At 41.0% G+C, this 20,544-nt stretch overlaps 1 protein-coding gene across 1 annotated transcript in view; it reads right to left on the minus strand.

Moving 5' to 3' along the window:
* GALNTL5 (polypeptide N-acetylgalactosaminyltransferase like 5) overlaps positions 1–20,544 on the minus strand; it is an 85,071-nt gene that overhangs the window by 24,528 nt on the left and 39,999 nt on the right. The window contains exon 7 of the mRNA XM_032642163.1: positions 3,722–3,971. Within this exon, the coding sequence (XP_032498054.1) occupies positions 3,722–3,971 (250 nt within the window). The remainder of the gene's footprint in view (positions 1–3,721; positions 3,972–20,544) is intronic.

Consider the following 20,544-nt stretch of genomic DNA (forward strand, 5'->3'; position numbering starts at 1 on the left):
AACTCTTTAAAACAACCTATATTTTTCTTACATATATTATTATACATTATAATTGTATTATAACATATCATATGTATAATATATATTCCATATGTAATATATACATATATAATCACACAATTGGTATTATACTGATTTTTTTAAATTGAAGTATAGTTGATTTACAATTTTGTGTTAGTTTCTGGTGTACAGCAAAGTGATTCTAATAGACATATATATATTATTTTTCAAATTCTTTTCCATTATAGGTTATTACAAGATACTGAATATAGTTCCCTGTGCTATACAGTAGGTCCTTGTTGATTATTTGTTTTATATAAGGTAGTGTATATATGTTAATCCCAAACTCCTAATTTATTCCTCTCCCACTTTTCCCCTTTGGTAACCATAAGTTTGTTTTCTATGTCTGTGAGTCTGTGAGTCTGTTTCTGTTTTGTAAATAAGTTCATTTGTATCATATTTTAGATTCCACATTATACTGATGTAAGTTTTTTATGGCCTGAGTTTTTAAAATTTAACATATTGTGAGAATTTTCCTTTTTAGCTAACTAGCCTTCAAAAATTTTAACTCTATAATATTCTACAAAATATGAATATACTTTTTTAACCATTTCAATATCGAACATTTATGTTGCTTTGATTTTCTTACTAAAATAAATATTGATACAATATATATTTCTGGACCTATCTCTCAACTCCTTGAAGATAAATTGTAAGAAGTAGAATTATTGCATTAAAGAGTAAGAATATTTATAAAATTTTAAATTTATATTGCCAAATTTTCAAAAAGCATTTACAAATGTATACATACTAACAGTGTATTAGAGTTCCAAAATGTTACTTTTCTAATTGACTATTAGAAATCCTATTTCCATATTGAATTTTTACAGCCTAAAAAATACTTAAAATGTGAGATACAGAAATATTACAAAAATTATAAGTCAATTTTTTGGTAAATGGAGTATTTCAGCTACTTCTTACTAAAAGTAACTTCATTTTAGATTACTTTGAGATGAACTCAAAAGATAGATGCTTTATTTTTTAATTTTTTAGTAAATCATGATTTTTACATATTAAGTTTTATTTAAATGAAGTATAACTTTGTTCTTTTTCATCCTGAAGTCTGTAACATTAACAATAGCTACCATTTATACTGATCCCTTCCTCTGTGTCAGGCCTTTAGTTATGTGCTTTACAAGTATTGGCTCATTTAAGGCCCTCAGTAATCCAGAGAGGTAGGTATTATTATTATTATTTTTTTTTTTTTTTGGTTTTTAAAACTCTGGGATTCATTCGAATCAACTGTTGCCATGGTTTCAAGAGTCTGAAATCAAAGGTATTATTATTATCATCATTTTACAGATGAAGATACTGAAGCTGAGAGAGGTAACTGGCCCAGCTAAGGGCTGCCTTGTTTTTTCTTTTTTTTTTTGGCCGCACCATGTGGCATCTGGGATCTTAGTTCCCCAACCAGGAATCAAACCTGTGCCCCCTGCAGTGGAAGCATGGCATCTTAACCACTGGACCACCAGGGAAGTCCCCTAACAGCTGCCTTAATGCACAACTCCAGGGATGCTAATTACCTATAGTCTTTGTGAACAGTGCCTTCTGGAAATATGCAGTGCACAGCCTGTGCAGCTGTACATGGCAGCCCTAAACATCTAACAAGTGATGGCTGGGGCAGAGGAATATCAGAGTCATACAAAGTTATGAGTCACACGAAGAGTCATTCGAAGTTATACGAAGGAATCTGCATGTTATCCTAAAGGCAGTGGAAAGACAATAAGCAAGATGGGTGACATGTGCAAAGTGGGGTTTTAAGAAAATTAACGTAGCAACAGAGAGACTGGAATGAAGAGGAGGAGCTGTAGGCCAGACTGTCCCTTAGGGTGTAGAGTCTAAGCCTGGAGCAGTGATGGCTTGGGCCATGAGGACTGTCAGAGAGATGGACAGATGTGATATGAGAATCATCACAAAGGATGGGTCTCCTGGAGCTGGTTAATCACTGGATTAGAGAAGGCAATGGGAGATCTGGAAGATGGCTATACAGTGTTCATATGTGGTCATGCTTAATGGCTGCATAATCCATTACAGTTCTGGCATGAAGTATTGATACTATATGATTTCCCAATCATTCCTCCCACTTCTTAGATAGTCTTTATTTCATCCTTGATTTAAGAGGTCAGTTTGCCTACTAAGAGTAGGGGTTCAGGGCAGGGGCAGCTATTGGGATTAAGGGAAGTACTAAAGTGGAATGGGAATACCCACTTCTGGGAATGAGTGGATAAAAGGATTGCAAGGCAGCATGAGGCCGGAGAACCATCAATGTGAAGAATCAATTCACATCTCTTAAAGGAACAAAGGAAATAGATGGTGGAATTGAACCAGGGTTGGAGCTTTGCAGGGCTGTCGTGGCAGAAGTGCAGTGGGATGTGGCAGAAGAGAAGAGAATTTATAGATCAGAAAGTCTAGACCACAGAAGCAGAAAGAAAACTGTGAGGGGTAAAAAGAGAAGTCAAAGAACTGGACATCTTGTCCAAGGGTGGGCGTGGGGGGAACAGAGCAGGAAAAAGCCAGGAGGGTCCTGGGTTGTGGCCAAGGAGAGGGATAACTGGTAATTTAGAAGGTGAAGATCCAGGGTATGGCTGTAGGAATAATATTAAATATCTAACATTTATACAGTACTTATTATGGACAGATACTGTCCTAAGCTTTGATATATGTCATTTAATTCTCATAAGAGCCCTGTGAAGTACTGTTATTCTCCAGACTTACAGATAAAGAAATAAGGTGCAGAGAGGTTAAGTAACTCATTCAAGATCACACAGCTCTGGCTAAATTAAAATAGAGGCAAAGATCAAGGACTTGCTAGGCTATGGCGTTAGAAAATTGACTCGTGGTTTGTAAAACAAAGAGGTTAACATTAAAGGAGAAGTGAGCCTGGTGTCAAAGTTATCAGTAAATGTGGGGAGTGATCTGGAGGAAGTCTCTTGAGAAACAACCTCACAAGTGCAGTTAGAACTCATAACATTCAAATTATTCTCACATTTAGAAATATATTTTCCAAGACTGATATTCCAGGAAAATCACATTCATCTCAACCTATAAAATTACAGATGGAAGCACTTGGATAAATATTTTATACATGAATTTGGCAAAGACATCGACTTTTTCTGGGCTATCCACAGTGCTAGTTTTTGGGTTTTTTTTGCGGTACGCGGGCCTCTCACTGTTGCGGCCTCTCCCGTTGCGGAGCACAGGCTCTGGACGCGCAGGCTCAGGGGCCATAGCCTCACGGGCCCAGCCGCTCCGCGGCACGTGGGATCCTCCCCGACCGGGGCACGAACCCGTGTCCCCTGCATCGGCAGGCGGACTCTCAACCACTGCGCCACCAGGGAAGCCCAGTGCTAGTATTTTGATCATTGCTAAACATGCAACTTGTTCCTGAGAACCAAGTCCACATTTTAAAGCTGGACCTCTGAAATCAGAGGGACACTAACCATGGTGGTATTCCGAACTGGGGTGAGATGCACATTCCCAGTGAGCGAAACTTAAAGAAACAAAACCTACCACATTCTATTATTACAGACTTTTAGAAACAAGATAAATAATAAAATATTTCTCTTCATTAAGCTCATGAAATCAAAGTCATAATCTCTGAAAGCTTCCCCCTGCTCCCAATACCTACGTGCTATTTTTCCATTACCAGAAGAAATCTCACCGGATAGGTCTAGTAGGCCCTTCTGGTCCATCCATCTCATAAGAGAAAACATGATCCCATTTAAATTGCAGATACCAGTTGAAAGCTCCCCTGACAACAGGAGAGGGCTGGTATTCCAGGGTCACATAATCAATGACATCTATCAGCGGACACACCACCATTCGGGGGTCCTTGGCAATGGCATTCAGCAAGGGCTCCAGCCACACTTTATTCACTTCGCAGTGGCTATCCAGGAACACCAGAACATCCCCTGGGGAGGCAAGAACAGGCGAGTGTTAGCGCATGTGTAGGAAACACCTAAATCAAGGCGACAAGCATTCGTCCAGCATTTACTATGTGTTTGGCTATTAAGGTGCTTTCAGCTTCACTGGCAGGAGACAAGAAACACATATTTTATATTGTATCAAAAATGCAGGACATCAGGTGCCACAGATACTCAGAAGAAGCTGGTGAACTGTGGGTTAGAGAGGAGTCTGGGGAAGATTCTAAAGAAGCAGATGGAACTGAGCTGACCTTCGATTTTAAGATGTCATTTTATCTCAGCCTAGATTGATCAACCCAATGTCGCAAATGTTTACTGCAAGGAAACCTTCCTTGGTGTTTAGTTTGGTGCTTGGGATGCAAAGATGCATAATTACTTTTCCTCTTGAATTCAAGCTTTAGTGAGGGTCTATTCTGCTTTGAGAACATGGGAAAACCTGGCATGGCCAAAATAAAGAATATGTGTGTTAAAATATATTAGGTGGTCTCAAATTGGAAGGGACCTCAAAACTCAGGTGCAGAGGTTAGACTTTTTCTTGTAGCCAACATAAAATCATAGGAACGTATGAAAACATCCTATGTTTAGATCAGAAGACTTAGTATTATTAAAATGCTTTATAATCTCCCAAATCAATCTACAGATGCAGTTCAATCCTTATCAAAATCCCACTGGCTCTTTTTACAGAAATTGATCCTAAAATTCGTGTGGAAAGGCAAGGGATCCAAATTAGCTAAAACAATCTTGATAAAGAAGAACAAAGTTGAAGGATTTCCTGCTGTCAAAACTTACTAAAAGGCGACAATAATCAAAACAATATAATATTGGCATAAGATACTTATAGACCAAAGGTATAGAATTAATGGTGCAGAATCAATGAAGCATCTATTGTCAATTGATTTCTGAAAAGGGTACCAAGACAACTCAATTGGGAAAGAATCATTTTTTTCAATAAATATCCTGAGACAACTGGATATCTGCATGAAAAGAATGAAGTTGGACCCCCTATCTCATACCAAACACAAATATTAAGTCAAATGGATAACAGACCTCAAAAGGTAAGAGCTAAAACTATAAAGCTCTTAGAAGAAAACAGGCATACATTTTACGACCCTTGAGTTAGGTAATGGTTTCTTAGGTATGACACCGAAAATACAAGCAACAGAAGAAAAAACAAACAGGTAAACTGGACTTCATCAAAACTAAAAACTTTTGTGGTTAAATAGATACCATGAAGGGCTCCCCTGGTGGTGCAGTGGTTGAGAGTCCGCCTGCCGATGCAGCGGACACGGGTTTGTGCCCCGGTCTGGGAAGATCCCACATGCCGTGGAGCACCTAAGCCAGTGCGCCACAACTACTGAGCCTGCGCTCTAGAGCCCACGAGCCACAACTACTGAAGCCCGCATGCCTAGAGCCTGTGCTCTGCAACAAGAAAAGCCACCGCAATGAGAAGCCTGCGCACCGCAACGAAGACCCAACTCAGCCATAAATAAATAAGTAAATAAGTTAAGTAAATAAATAAATAAATCTATAGGGAGGACTGGTCCATTCCCTGTCACTGGTTATAAAACAGAGCAGGCCCCAAGACTTCTCTGCTCTCTTAGGTTAATTGGAAGTCTTATTAGACAGCGGAAGTTGAAAACAGTCTCAATTCAGCAATTAGAATTTTCAGGCCCCTGTTACAATCGAAGCTTCCCTGCCTGCACGCAGAACCCACCCCCCAACCAGGTGGCCCTGTGGGAGGGTCACTTTCCTTTGCATTAAATCTTCTTAGCTCTTCCTTACTGGTCTCCTTCCCCAGCTTACCCTCTGTGGTTTCAGACCTCACTAAAGCCAAAGGAGGGTAAGAGACAAGTGAATGGGGCAGGGAAGTTCTTTCTTGGTGAACGAGCAGGGTGCTCTGAGCTGACTCCTTCTATTACGGTGTGGCTGCATGGTGATTTTGAGGACCACCCCCCTTCCCATCCTTGGTAGTCTCTTATCTGCAGTTCCCATAAACTGGGCAAATGCATTCTATCCGGGTGGTCTAGACTCCCACCTCAGCAACTTAGGGTCCTGTGTTCTACCTCTAGCTTCTCCTCTGTTGAGATCTATCCATCCTTCTAGATAGCCCCATTGGACATGATCTAAGACGATCTTTATCGCTCTCTTACCCAAACATCCACTGCCTGAGCAAACTCTGCCATCAGAACAGATACTAACACTGAAGCAAAAGTCCTTGGTTCCGTAGCTAGCCACAGCCCTTCTTCTGCCCCTTTGATTCTCAGGTGAGAAGCCAACATCCGTTCATTTCTCTTCACCCCCAATAGGTTTCTGGTTTTGTTGTACTGATGTCTGAGGATGTGCTGAGCCGCCAACACAGGAAATTCACATCAAGTTCCTCTAACCAGGATTTAGCAAGCAGCTTTCTCTAAAAATCATCTCTAATTCTAACGATCTGATTCAGTGTAGCTGAGTTTGCTTCTCAGATATCTATTTTGAAATTTCTTTATGGTACTGTGTCCAACAACTCACTTTGGAATATAACATCTGTTGTCTTCATGCCTCAATCAGAACTGAGCTAAAAAGAGCCCCATTTTTAAACATGTATAGTTTTGGTTTTTTTTTTACTGTTGGCAGCACACACACTGTTCAATTAACACTTTGCATTTTTCACTTAAAATAGCTTCTATAATATTACATAACACATTTTAAAATCATGTCGGGGGCTTCCCTCGTGGTGCAGTGGTTGAGAGTCCGCCTGCCGATGCAGGGGACACGGGTTCGTGCCCCGGACCGGGAAGATCCCACATGCCGCGGAGTGGCTGGGCCCGTGAGCCATGGCCGCTGAGCCTGCGCGTCCGGAGCCTGTGCTCCGCAACGGGAGAGGCCACAGCAGTGAGAGGCCCGCATACTGCAAAGAAAAATAAAATAAAAAAATTTAAAATCATGTCGGCTAATTTGATAGGTGAAAAAATACCATCTGCTTCTCCAAAGAAGATATATAAATGGCCAACAAGCACAAGAAAAGATGCTCAACATCACTGGTCATTAAGGAAATGCAAATTAAAAGCACAGTGAGGTACCACTTCATATCTACCAGGATGGCTAGAATTAAAACAAGACCAAAAAGACAGAAAATAACAAGTGTTGGTGAGGATGTAGAAAAATTGGAACTCTCATACGTTGCTGGTGGGAATGTAAACGGTTCAGCTGCTGCGGAAAACAGTGTGGTAGCTCCTCAAAAAGTTAAGAAGTACCATGTGACACAGAAATTCCACTAATAGGCACATATTAAAAGGAATTCAGGGACTTCCCTGGTGGCACAGTGGTTAAGAATCCGCCTGCCAATGCAGGTGACACGGGTTTGAGCCCTGGTCCAGGAAGATCACACATGCCACAGAGCAACTAAGCCCGTGTGCCACAACTACTGAGCCCGCAGCCCGCGTGCCTAGAGCCTGCACTCCGCAACAAAAGAAGCCACCACCATGAGAAGCCCACGCACCACAATGAAGAGTAGCCCCCGCGGAAGGTTCGGAGCCACGGAGGAGAGTGTAGTGATAGGGGTGCAGAGGGCAAAGCGGAGAGATTCCCGCACAGAGGATCGGTGCCGACCAGCACTCACCAGCCCGAGAGGCTTGTCTGCTCAGGTGCCGGCTTCAGTCGGATCCAAGGGAGAGGGCTGGGGTTGGCGGCGTGAACACAGCCTGAAGGGGTTAGTGCGCCACGGCTGGCCGGGAAGGAGTCCGGGAAAAGTCCGGAGCTGCCGAAAAGGCAAGAGACTTTTTCTTCCCTCTTTGTTTTCCTGGTGCGCGAGGAGAGGGGATTAAGAACACTGCTTGAAGGAGCTCCAGAGACGGGCGCGAGCCGCGGCTAAAAGCGCGGACCCCAGAGACGGGCATGAGACGCTAAGGCTGCTGCTGCCGCCACCAAGAAGACTGTGTGCGAGCACAGGTCACTCTCCACACCCTCCTTCCGGGGAGCCTGTGCAGCCCACCACTGCCAGGGTCCCGGGATCCAGGGACAACTTCCCCGGGAGAACGCACGGCGCGCCTCAGGCTCGTGCAACGTCACGCCGGCCTCTGCCGCCGCAGGCCCGCCCCGCACTCCGTGCCCCTCCCTCCCCGTGGCCTGAGTGAGCCAGAGCTCACGAATCAGCGGCTCCTTTAACCCCGGCCGTCCTGTCTGAGCGAAGAACAAACGCCCTCTGGCCACCTACACGCAGAGGCGGGGCCACATCCAAAGCTGAGCCCCTGTGAGCTGTGCGAACAAAGAAGAGAAAGGGAAATCGCTCCCAGCAGCCTCAGGAGCAGCGGATTAAAGCTCCACAATCAACTTGATGTACCTGCATCTGTGGAATACCTGAATAGACAACGAACCATCCCAAATTGAGGGGGTGGACTTTGGGAGCAAGATATATTATTTTTTCCCCTTTTCCTCTTTTTGTGAGTATGTATGTGTATGCTTCTATGTGTGATTTTGTCTGTATAGCTTTGCTTTTACCATTTGTCCTAGGGTTCTGTCTGTCCGTTTTCTTTTTTTAGTATAGTTTTCAGTGCTTGTTATCATTGGTGGATTTGTTTTTTGGTTTGGTTTTTCTTTCTTTCTTTTTAATTACTTGAAAAAAATTTTTTACTAATTATTTTTTGTTTTTTATTTTAATAACTTTTTTTAAAAAAATCTTTTTCATTCTTTCTTTTGTTCTCCCTTTTATTCTGAGCCGTGTGGATGAAAGGCTCTTGGTGCTCCAGCCAGGCGTCACAGCTGTGCCTCTGAGGTGGGAGAGCCAAGTTCCGGACACTGGTCCACAAGAGACCTCCCAGCTCCATGTAACATCAAACGGAAAAATATCCCAGAGATCTCCATCTCAATGCCAAGACCCAGCTCCACTCAACGACCAGCAAGCTATAGTGCTGGACACCCTATGCCAAACAACTAGCAAGACAGGAACACAATGCCACCCATTAGCAGAGAGGCTGCCTAATATCATAATAAGTTCACAGACATCCCCAAACACACCACCAGACGTGGACCTGCCCACCAGAAAGACAATTTCCAGCCTCATCCACCAGAACACAGGCACTAGTCCCTTCCACCAGGAAGCCTACACAACCCACTGAACCAACCTTAGCCACTGGGGGCAGACACCACAAACAACGGGAACTACGAACCTGCAGGCTGTGAAAAGGAGACCCCAAACACAGTAAGTTAAGCAAAATGAGAAGACAAAGAAACACACAGCAGATGAAGGAACAAGGTAAAAACCCACCAGACCTAATAAATGAAGAGGAAATAGGCAGTCTACTGGAAAAACAATTCAGAATAATGATAGTAAAGATGATACAAAATCTTGGAAATAGAATGGAGAAAATACAAGAAACGTTTAACAAGGACCTAGAAGAACTAAAGAACAAACAAACAATGATGAAAAACACAATAAATGAAATTAAAAATTCTCTAGAAGGAATCAATAGCAGAATAACTGAGGCAGAAGAATGGATAAGTGACCTGGAAGATAAAATAGTGGAAATGACTACTGCAGAGCAGAATAAAGAAAAAAGAATGAAAAGAATTGAGGACAGTCTTAGAGACCTCTGGGACAATATTAAATGCTGAACCAACATTCAAATTATAGGGGTCCCAGAAGAAGAGGAGAAAAAGAGAGGGACTGAGAAAATATTTGAAGAGATCATAGTTGAAAACTTCCCTAATATGAGTAAGGAAATAGTTAATCAAGTCCAGGAAGCACAGAGAGTCCCATACAGGATAAAACCAAGGAGAAACACGCCAAGACACATATTAATGAAACTATCAAAAATTAAATACAAAGAAAAAATATTAAAAGCAGCAAGGGAAAAACAACAAGTAACATACAAGGGAATCCCCATAAGGTTAACAGCTGATCTTTCCGCAGAAACTCTGAAAGCCAGAAGGGAGTGGCAGGACATATTTAAAGTGATGAAACAGAAAAACCTACAACCAAGATTACTCTACCCAGCAAGGATCTCATTCAGATTTGACAGAGAAATTAAAAGCTTTACAGACAATCAAAAGCTAAGAGAATTCAGCACCACCAAACCAGCTTTACAACAAATGCTAAAGGAACTTCTCTAGGCAGGAACACAAGAGAAGGAAAAGACCTACAATAACAAACCGAAAACAATTAAGAAAATGGTAATAGGAACATACATATTGATAATTACCTTAAAAGTAAATGGATTAAATGCCCCAACCAAAAGACATAGACTGGCTGGATGGATACAAAAACAAGACCCGTATATATGCTGTCTACAAGAGACCCACTTCAGACCTAGGGACACATACAGATTGAAAGTGAGGAGATGGAAAAAGATATTCCATGCAAATAGAACTCAAAAGAAAGCTGGAGTAGCAATTCTCATATCAGATAAAATAGACTTTAAAATAAAGACTATTATAAGAGACAAAGTAGGACATTACAGAATGATCAAGGGAACAATCCAAGAAGAAGATATAGCAATTGTAAATATTTACGAACCCAACATAGGAGCATCTCAATACATAAGGCAACTGCTAACAGCCATAAAAGGGGAAATCGACAGTAACACAATCATAGTGGGGGACTTTAACACCCCACTTTAACCAACGGACAGATCATCCAAAATGAAAATAAATAAGGAAACGCAAGCTTTAAATGATACATTAAACAAGATGGACTTAATTGATATTTATAGGACATTCCATTCAAAAACAACAGAATACACTTTCTTCTCAAGTGCTCATGGAACATTCTCCAGGATAGATCATATCTTGGGTCACAAGTCAAGCCTTGGTAAATTTAAGAAAATTGAAATCGTGTCAAGTATCTTTTCTGACCAAAACGCTGTGAGACTAGATATCAATTGCAGGAAAAAATCTGTGAAAGATACAAACACATGGAAGCTAAACAATACACTACTTAATAACCAAGAGATCACTGAAGAAATCAAAGAGGAAATCAAAAAATACCTAGAAACAAATGACAATGATAACACGACGACCCAAAACCTATGGGATGGGCTTCCCTGGTGGCGCAGTGGTTGAGAGTCCGCCTGCCGATGCAGGGGACACAGGTTCGTGCCCCGGTCTGGGAAGATCCCACATGCCGCGGAGCAGCTGGGCCCGTGAGCCATGGCCACTGAGCCTGCGCGTCCGGAGCCTGTGCTCCGCAACGGGAGGGGCCACAACAGTGAGAGGCCCACGTAATGCAAAAAAAAAAAAACCTATGGGATGTAGCAAAAGTAGTTCTACGAGGGAAGTTTATAGCAATACAATCCTACCTTAAGAAACATCTCAAAGAAACAACCTTACCCTACACCTAAAGCAATTAGAGAAAGAAGAACAAAAAAACTCCCAAAGTTAGGAGAAGGAAAGAAATCATAAAGATCAGATGAGAAATAAATGAAAAAGAAATGAAGGAAACAATAGCAAAGATCAATAAAACTAAAAGCTGGTTCTTTGAGAAGATAAACAAAATTGATAAACCATTAGCCAGACTCATCAAGAAAAAAAGGGAGAAGACTCAAATCAATAGAATTAGAAATGAAAAAGGGGAAGTAACAACTGACACTGCAGAAATACAAAGGATTATGAGAGATTACTACAAGCAACTCTATGCCAATAAAATGGACAACCTGGAAGAAATGGACAAATTCTTAGAAATGCATAACCTTCTGAGACAGAACCAGGAAGAAATAGAAAATATGAACAGACCAATCACAAGCACTGAAATTGAAACTCTGATTAAAACTCTTCCAACAAACAAAAGCCCAGGACCAGATGGCTTCACAGGTGAATTCTATCAAACATTTAGAGAAGAGTTAACACCTATCCTTCTCAAACGCTTCCAAAATATAGCAGAGGGAGGAACACTCCCAAACTCATTCTACGAGGCCACCATCACCCTGATACCAAAACCAGACAAAGATGTCAGAAAAAAAGAAAACTACAGACCAATATCACTGATGAACATAGATGCAGAAATCCTCAACAAAATACTAGCAAACAGAATCCAGCAGCACATTAAAAGGATCACACAACATGGTTAAGTGGGGTTTATCCCAGGAATGCAAGGATTCTTCAATATACGCAAATCAATCAATGTGATACACCATATTAACAAACTGAAGGAGAAAAACCATATGATCATCTCAATAGATGCAGAGAAAGCTTTTGACAAAGTTCAACACCCATTTATGATAAAAACCCTCCAGAAAGTAGGCATAGAGGGAACTTACCTCAACATAATAAAGGCCATATATGAAAAACCCACAGCCAACATTATTCTCAATGGTGAAAAACTGAAACCATTTCCACTAAGATCAGGAACAAGACAAGGTTGCCCACTCTCACCACTATTATTCAACATAGTTTTGGAAGTTTTAGCCACAGCCATCAGAGAAGAAAAAGAAATAAAAGGAATCCAAATCGGAAAAGAAGAAGTAAAACTGTCACTGTTTGCAGATGACATGATACTATACATAGAGAAACCTAAAGATGCTACCAGAAAACGACTAGAGCTAATCAATGAATTTGATAAAGTAGCAGGATACAAAATTAATGCACAGAAATCGCTTACATTCCTATACACTAATGATGAAAAATCTGAAAGTGAAATTAAGAAAACACTCCCATTTACCATTGCAACAACAAAAAAAAATACATAGGAATAAACCTACCTAGGGAGACAAAAGACCTGTATGCAGAAAACTATAGGACACTGATGAAAGAAATTAAAGATGATACAAATAGATGGAGAGATACACCATGTTCTTGGATTGGAAGAATCAACATTGTGAAAATGACTATACTACCCAAAGCGGTCTACAGATTCAATGCAATCCCTATCAAACTACCAATGGCATTTTTCACAGAACTAGAATGAAAAATTTCACAATTTGTATGGAAACACAAAAGACCCTGAATAGCCAAAGAAATATTGAGAAAGAAAAACGGAGCTGGAGGAATCAGGCTCTCAGACTTCAGACTATACTACAAAGCTACAGTAATCAAGACAGTATGGTACTGGCACAAAAACAGAAATATAGATCAATGGAACAGGATAGAAAGTCCAGAGATAATCCCAAACACCTATGGTCACCTTATCTTTGATAAAGGAAGCAAGAATATACAATAGAGAAAAGACTGCCTCTTCAATAAGTGGTGCTGGGAAAACTGGATAGTTACATGTAAAAGAATGAAATTAGAATACTTCCTAACACCATACACAAAAATAAACTAAAAATGGATTAAAGACCTAAATGTAAAGCCAGACACTATCAAAACATAGGCAGAACACTCTATGACATAAATCACAGCAAGATCCTTTTTGACCCACCTCCTAGAGAAATGGAAATAAAAATAAACAAATGGGACCTAATGAAACTTCAAAGCTTTTGCACAGAAAAGGAAACCATAAACAAGACATAAAGACAACCCTCAGAATGGGAGAAAATATTTGCAAATGAAGCAACGGACAAAGGATGAATCTCCAAAATTTACTAGCAGCTCATGGAGCTCAATATTCAAAAAACAAACAACCCAACCCAAAAATGGGCAGAAGACCTAAATAGACATTTTTCCAAAGAAGATATACAGATTGCCAACAAACACATGAAAGAATGCTCAACATCATTAATCATTAGAGAAATGCAAATCAAAACGACAATGCGGTATCATCTCACACCAGTCAGAATGGCCCATCAAAAAATCTACAAACATGGGTTTCCCTGGTGGCGCAGTGGTTGAGAGTCCGCCTGCTGATGCAGGGGACACGGGTTCTTTCTCCGGTCCGGGAAGATCCCACATGCCGCGGAGAGGCTGGGCCCGTGAGCCATGGCCGCTGAGCCTGCGCCTCCGGAGCCTGTGCTCCGCAACGGGAGAGGCCCCAACAGTGAGAGGCCCGCATACTGCAACAACAACAAAAGAAAAAAATCTACAAACAATAAATGCTGTAGAGGGTGTGGAGAAAAGGGAACCCTCTTGCACTGTTGGTGGGAATGTAAATTGATACTGCCACTACGGAGAACAGTATGGAAGTTCCTTAAAAAACTAAAAATAGAACTACCATATGACCCAGCAATCCCACTACTGGGCATATACCTTGAGAAAACCATAATTCAAAAAGAGGGCTTCCCTGGTGGTGCAGGGCTTCCCTGGTGGCACAGTGGTTGGGAGACTGCCTGCCGATGCAGGGGGCACAGGTTCGTGCCCCGGTCCGGGAAGATCCCACATGCTGCGGAGCGGCTGCACCCGTGGGCCATGGCCGTTGAGCCTGCGCGTCCGGAGCCTGTTGCTCCGTGACGGGAGAGGCCACAGCAGTGAGAGGCCTGCGTACTGCAAAAAAAAAAAAAAAAAAAAAAAAAAAAAAGAGTTATGTACCACAATGTTCACTGCAGCTCTATTTACAATATCCAGGGGATGGAAGCAACCTAAGTGTCCATCGACAGATGAATGGATAAAGAATATGTGGCACATATATACAATGGAATGTTACTCAGCCATAAAAAGAAATGAAATTGGGTTATTTGTAGTGAGGTGGATGGACCTAGAGTCTGTCATACAGAGTGAAGTAAGTCAGAAAGAGAAAAACAAATACCATATGCTAACACATATATATGGAATCTTAAAAAGAAAAAAAAATGGTCATGAAGAACCTAGGGGCAAGACGGGAATAGCAACGCAGACCTACTAGAGAATAGACCTGAGGACACGGGGAGGGGGAAGGGTAAGCTGGGACAAAGTGAGAGAGTGGTAGTGTATATATAGACGTATAAACACTACCAAATGTAAAATAGATAGCTAGTGGGAAGCAGTCACATAGCACAGGGAAATCTGCTTTGTGACCAGCTAGAAGGGTGGGATAGGGAGGGTGGGAGGGAGGTAGTCGCAAGAGGGAAGAGATATTGGGACATATGTGTATGTATAGCTGATTCACTTTCTTATAAAGCAGAAACTAACACACAATTGTAAAGCAATTATACTCCAATAAAAACGTTAAAAAAAAAAGTTGCCCCCACTCGCCGCAACCAGAGAAAGCCCATGCGCAGCAACAAAGACCCAACGCAGCCAAAAACTAAATAAATAAAATAAAAAAATAGAAAGAATTCAAATGTATACATGTATATGCATGTCCACAGCAGTACTCCTTACAATAGCCCAAAGAAGGAAACAGCCCAAATGTCTACCAACAGATGAATGGAGAAACAAACTGTATATACACATACAATGGAATATTAACCAGACATAAAAAAATGAAGTGCTGACGCATGTAGATGAATCTCAAAAACATTATGCTAGTGAAAGAGCCAGACATAAAAGGTACGATTCCATTAATATGAAATATCCAGAAAAGTAAACCCAGGAGGCAGGATGCAGATTGTTGGTTGCCAGGGGCTGGGATATGGGGAAATGGGAAGAAACTGCTTAATGGGTGTGGGGTTTTCTTCTGGGGTGATGAAAATATTACAGAACTGCATGGGGTGCTGGTTGGACAACATTGTGACTATGCTAAACATCCCTGAATCGTTCATTTCAATCTTATGTTAAGTATATATCTCACCTCAATAAACAAATAATATCTGGTTAATTTTTAAAAATTTACTGGTGAGGTTGAATTTTTTTCAGGTGATTAGCCATTTGCAAATGAAATGTTTATATCTTTTGACCGTTTAGGTATGGGAGTCATGGTTTTTTTTTTTTTAATGGTTTGATATGTACATTTTACATTGTAAGAATATTAACTTTTATCTGTCTTAGTTATACTATTTCCCCAGCCTATTGTTATTTAATTTTATCATTTTTTACAGTTTTTCATTTTGTGTAGTAAGCTGTTTTTACCTTTTTTTAAAGGTATAATTGACATATTATATTAATTTCAGTTGTACAATGTAATGATTTGATACTTGTATATATATTTCAAAATGATCACCATAGTAAGTCTAGTTAAAATCTGTCACTATATATAGTTACAAAAAAGTTTTTTTTCTTGTGATGATAACTTTTTTTTAAGTCCATTGGGTTTTGTTTGTTTTTTTGCTTTACGTGGGCCTCTCACTGTTGTGCCCTCTCCCGTTGCGGAGCACAGGCTCTGGACGCGCAGGCTCAGCGGCCATGGCTCATGGGTCTAGCTGCTCCGCGGCATGTGGGATCTTCCCAGACCGGGGCACGAACCCGCATCTCCTGCACTGGCAGATGGACTCTCAACCACTGCGCCACCAGGGAAGCCCCAAGTCCATTCGTTTTAAGCTTTGAAATTTCTTCTTTGTAGAACGGGTAAGTATTAATCTGTTTTCTTTTTCTGTTTAAAAATTTCTCTTATAACAACTTAATGGTTTGACTTTTAAAAATAAAATTATTAATCCAGCTATAATTCATTTGGTGTCTCGTATAAAATGAAGATGAAAATTTTTCTCAAATAACTAATTGTTTGAGGGCCATTAAAAAAGAACCACAACAAAACCCCAAAAAATGCCTTTCTCCCATACTAACTTGCGGTGTCCTCTTTATCATATATAGCGTACATACACTTGGCATTTAAAGATTTAAATATTTTCAACTTTGACAATTTGAATGACCCAGGAAGACCACAAATATAGTATTATAAATTGCAAAATAATTAAAAATTATACTACATGTAAAGTAATATTGAGTTTTTCTGAGTACTAATTTAAATTACAAAGCATGTGGGAACAAGCTACCTAGCCCCCACATTTCAATGAAACTTGATTATTTTTCACTCATCCTAAGGCATTTTCTGGGGGAAACTTACATGCTTTAATGAGAGCAAAGGGGTACTGGGGTCCCTCCTGGCTGCTTCCCACACTCACAAGAATATTTTGTGGGAATGTCAAAATATTTATTTAAGTTTATTGCCAGGAAGTGGAGCAGTTGTTTGACTTCTGTTGGCCTCCGCAGTTATAGAAAGGATTGTTCTATTTATTGTTTATAGAGAGAACCTACATATAATCATCTGTATCTTATCTAAAACACTGTCTTCCCAGATTAAATCAACTTCTCTCCTTAGGATCTGAAATAACTGAAGGGCATGAGGTTCAATCTGCCTGATAAAGGAACTTTCCCATACTTCCTTCCAAAAAAATATTTGTGGAATGTTCAAAACTGAATTACTCACTGAAGTTAAAAGTTGGGAGATATATTCTTCATCTTTCCCTGAGTGGAAGCTTCCTTTCTGCTTTCCTGTAGCAATCTATTTGCACAATTTCTCTAGGGATTGTGGTTTTGCAAGGTTTGTTACCCTATTTTTAAAAAACAACAAATGCTGTATCAATCTCGCTCAATATTTTCGGTCTTTTTCTCCTCTTATTTAATTTTATTTTCTTCTTTTCTTTAGTTTCTACATTTTTACATTTAAACATAACTCATTATATTTATTTTAAATATTCTCAGTTTGGTCTCTAAAGCATCATTTTTAAGGTCTTACATATTTTCATTTTTATTAACCTACATATTATGTTTCTGCTCTTTTTTTTTTTGTATTGATGTTTAAGAATGTGGTGTGCAAAATCTAGTTTGGGGGAATTTACAGAGAATCTCTTTCTGCTTAAGTGTTTGATCAGTTTTTGTACAATATCCAAACATTTTCATTTCATTCACACTATAAATCTGTTAAACATAGCCATTTGGATTTTGTAAAAAGCAATTAAGTAACTAGGCTATTTGAATTTCTCTTTTTTTTTTTTGCTTGCTTGCTATGTTTCCATGACCCGGTAGTGTGATGATACCGTTTACTGCAATGGAAACCAGAATTTGTGGGTTTGAGTCCTGAATTACGTAACCTGGGACAAGTCTCTGATCTGTTAGGGAGATTAGCTTCTCTAACTGGGAAATAAGGCTGGTGAGTTCTAAAATCTCCAAGAGACTTTCCACTGTGAATGATCTATATTTTCATTACTTTTGCTCTGTATTTCTCCTAGTTTTATTTTATGTATTTTACCATTTTGAAGCATGTAAATTAAATATTTTAATTTATACTAATCACTTCCTAATAAGCATTTGTTTAATACTTAATGCTTAAAAAAAGTGTTCATAATTACCTCATTCAATTATTCCAACAATTACATTAGTTAGATATCTTTGTTCCCATATCATGGATTGGGAAGCTGAGGCTCGGAGAAGTGGCTTGCCCAAGATCCCGTAGCTGGTAACTGGCACCTACCAAACTTGAAACCATGGCTCTGGTTTGAAAACCAGTGCTCTTTGTATTGCCCTGTGTCACCTCCCTTGGATGTTTGTGGCGGAGAGTCAGACACTGCCCTCTGCACGGCTGCCTTTGGAGAAGCTGCTCAAGGGCCCCTCTACCCAAAACCATGTGGCCCCTCTGCTCCCACCTGCAAAGCTTCCCGGTCAGCCTGAGCAGCTGCAATTCCAGAAGCAGCTGAACTGTCAGGAAGTCAGATAACTACCACCCTCCAACTCAAGGTCAAGCACCTGCATAGGGGTCTCTTTCTAGATATATTAGTGTTCTTTACATAAACTTAGTGGCATAAAACAACAAAAATATATTCTCTTACAGTCCTGTAGGTCAGGTGTCCAACATAGGTCTCCCCGGGCTAAAAAATCAAGGGGTTGGCCTCCTTTCCGGAGGCTCTAGGGGAGAAGCCTTTTCCAGCTTCTAGAAACTACGCACATTCCTTGGTCCCTTTCATCCATCTTCAAAGCCAACTACAGTGGATGGAGTCATCACGCACATCTCTCTGACCCTCTGCCCACAGCCTGGAGGGTCTTCCAGTCTTAAGGGCTCATGTGATTAGAGTGAGCCCACCTGGATAATCCAGGCTCATTCCCCATCCCAAGGCCCTTAACTTTAATCACATAAGGTAACATATTAACAGGTTTGGGGGATTAGGACGCCTTCTTTGGGGAAGGGCATTATTCTGTCTACCATATTTAGGCAACAAAATCATCTCTCATTCTGTGTGAATGTCAAGCAACAGTGTCAGCTCTCAACGGCGTGTTAGATTTTGTTAACCTTTTGCTTTTAGGACGGCAGTTGAAATCTACACCCCATTTCTGCCATCTTGGCTGCCTGCTGACCATCCAGGTCAATTCGGTAGAAGATACTCCATTCTCACCCCAAGATTGCCCTGTATTTATTCCCCCAAACAACTTCTTCCACTGTGGACCACCCTTTTACCCTTTCCACAGTTCTCTTATTTAAAGTGAATTTCCCTACACTAATTTTTTATCCACAAAATTCTCCTACAGACCTTCTCGCCTTATGTAAGCCCAGACTCTCCCTAGAAGATGCTAATTCCCCAGCAACATTACTGATACAAAGTTCCTCCTTTTCCTCCCTGACTGCATGAACCCTTGGGTTCAGGGCAACATCGGCATTTCCCAGCTACTTATGGCTGCCTCTGAACAATAACAGTTCTGCTCCCACGCAAAAAAAAGTCCCCTTTCCTTTAGATTCAGGCCATCTGATTATAGCTTTTCTTTCTCACCTTGTCTCCACTTTGCAAAACCCTCACCTTCTAATTCTCCCTGATGGAATTATGCCCCCAGTTGCTGTCATTTTCCTTCCTGCCCGAGGGCACAGCACTCGGCTCATCACAGCTGTCTCAGCTACTGCAATTTATTTATTTACTTATTTGTTTATGCTGCCCCATGGCTGTGGGATCTTAGTTCCCCGACCAGGGAGCGAACCCGTGCCCCTTGCAGTGGAAGCGTGGAGTCTTAACCACTGGACCGCCAGGGAAGTCTCAGCTACTGCAATTTAAGGGCAACTTCAGTCATCACGTGGGCAGCAGCACCCACACAGTTGAGTAGACACGTAGCCATGAATATTACCAAAAAAAAAAAAATCCATCAGAGGAAGGATGACAGAGAGGAATAGGGGCTTGCTGTATTTTTTTAAAATTTATTTTATTTATTTATTTTTTGTGTGGTACGCGGGCCTCTCACTGCTGTGGCCTCTCCCGCTGCGGAGCACAGGCTCCGGATGCGCAGGCTCAGCGGCCATGGCTCACGGGCCCAGCCGCTCCGTGGAACCCGCGTCCCCTGCGTCGGCAGGCGGACTCTCAACCACTGTGCCACCAGGGAAGCCCGGGGCTTGCTGTTTTGTACAGGGTGATTTCTCAAGGCCTCTCTGATAAGGCGACATGTGTTTACAGAGAACTGAACGAAGTGAAGTAACAGGTCACGCAGGTGTCTGGAAGAACAACATTCCAGCGGGGAAGAATCACATGCAAAGCCTCTGAGATAGAAGTATAGTCGGTATGTTTGAGGAGCAGCAAGGTGGTCAGTGCCGCGGGGGTAGAGCGAAGGGGAGGTGAATAAGTGATGAGGTCAGAGCAATAGCGGGGAACGAATCTGAAGCCTCTACAAGAGATAGAGTGACGTCATGAGAATGCGAATATCAGCTCCTCGGGAAGCTAACACAACTCTAAACCTGCAAGTACACGTTAGCATCGTATGAAAACCGATTACCCATGTTCAATGGGTACACTTTATTTTATGTAAATTGTATCTCAATAGTGTTGATAAAAATTTTTTAAAAAGAATAAATGTTCATGGACAGCACATAGGAGGTGCTAGATAAATCCTT

This window comes from Phocoena sinus, chromosome 9 (genome assembly GCF_008692025.1).
Source record: "Phocoena sinus isolate mPhoSin1 chromosome 9, mPhoSin1.pri, whole genome shotgun sequence".
NCBI classification, from domain to species: Eukaryota; Metazoa; Chordata; class Mammalia; order Artiodactyla; family Phocoenidae; genus Phocoena; species Phocoena sinus.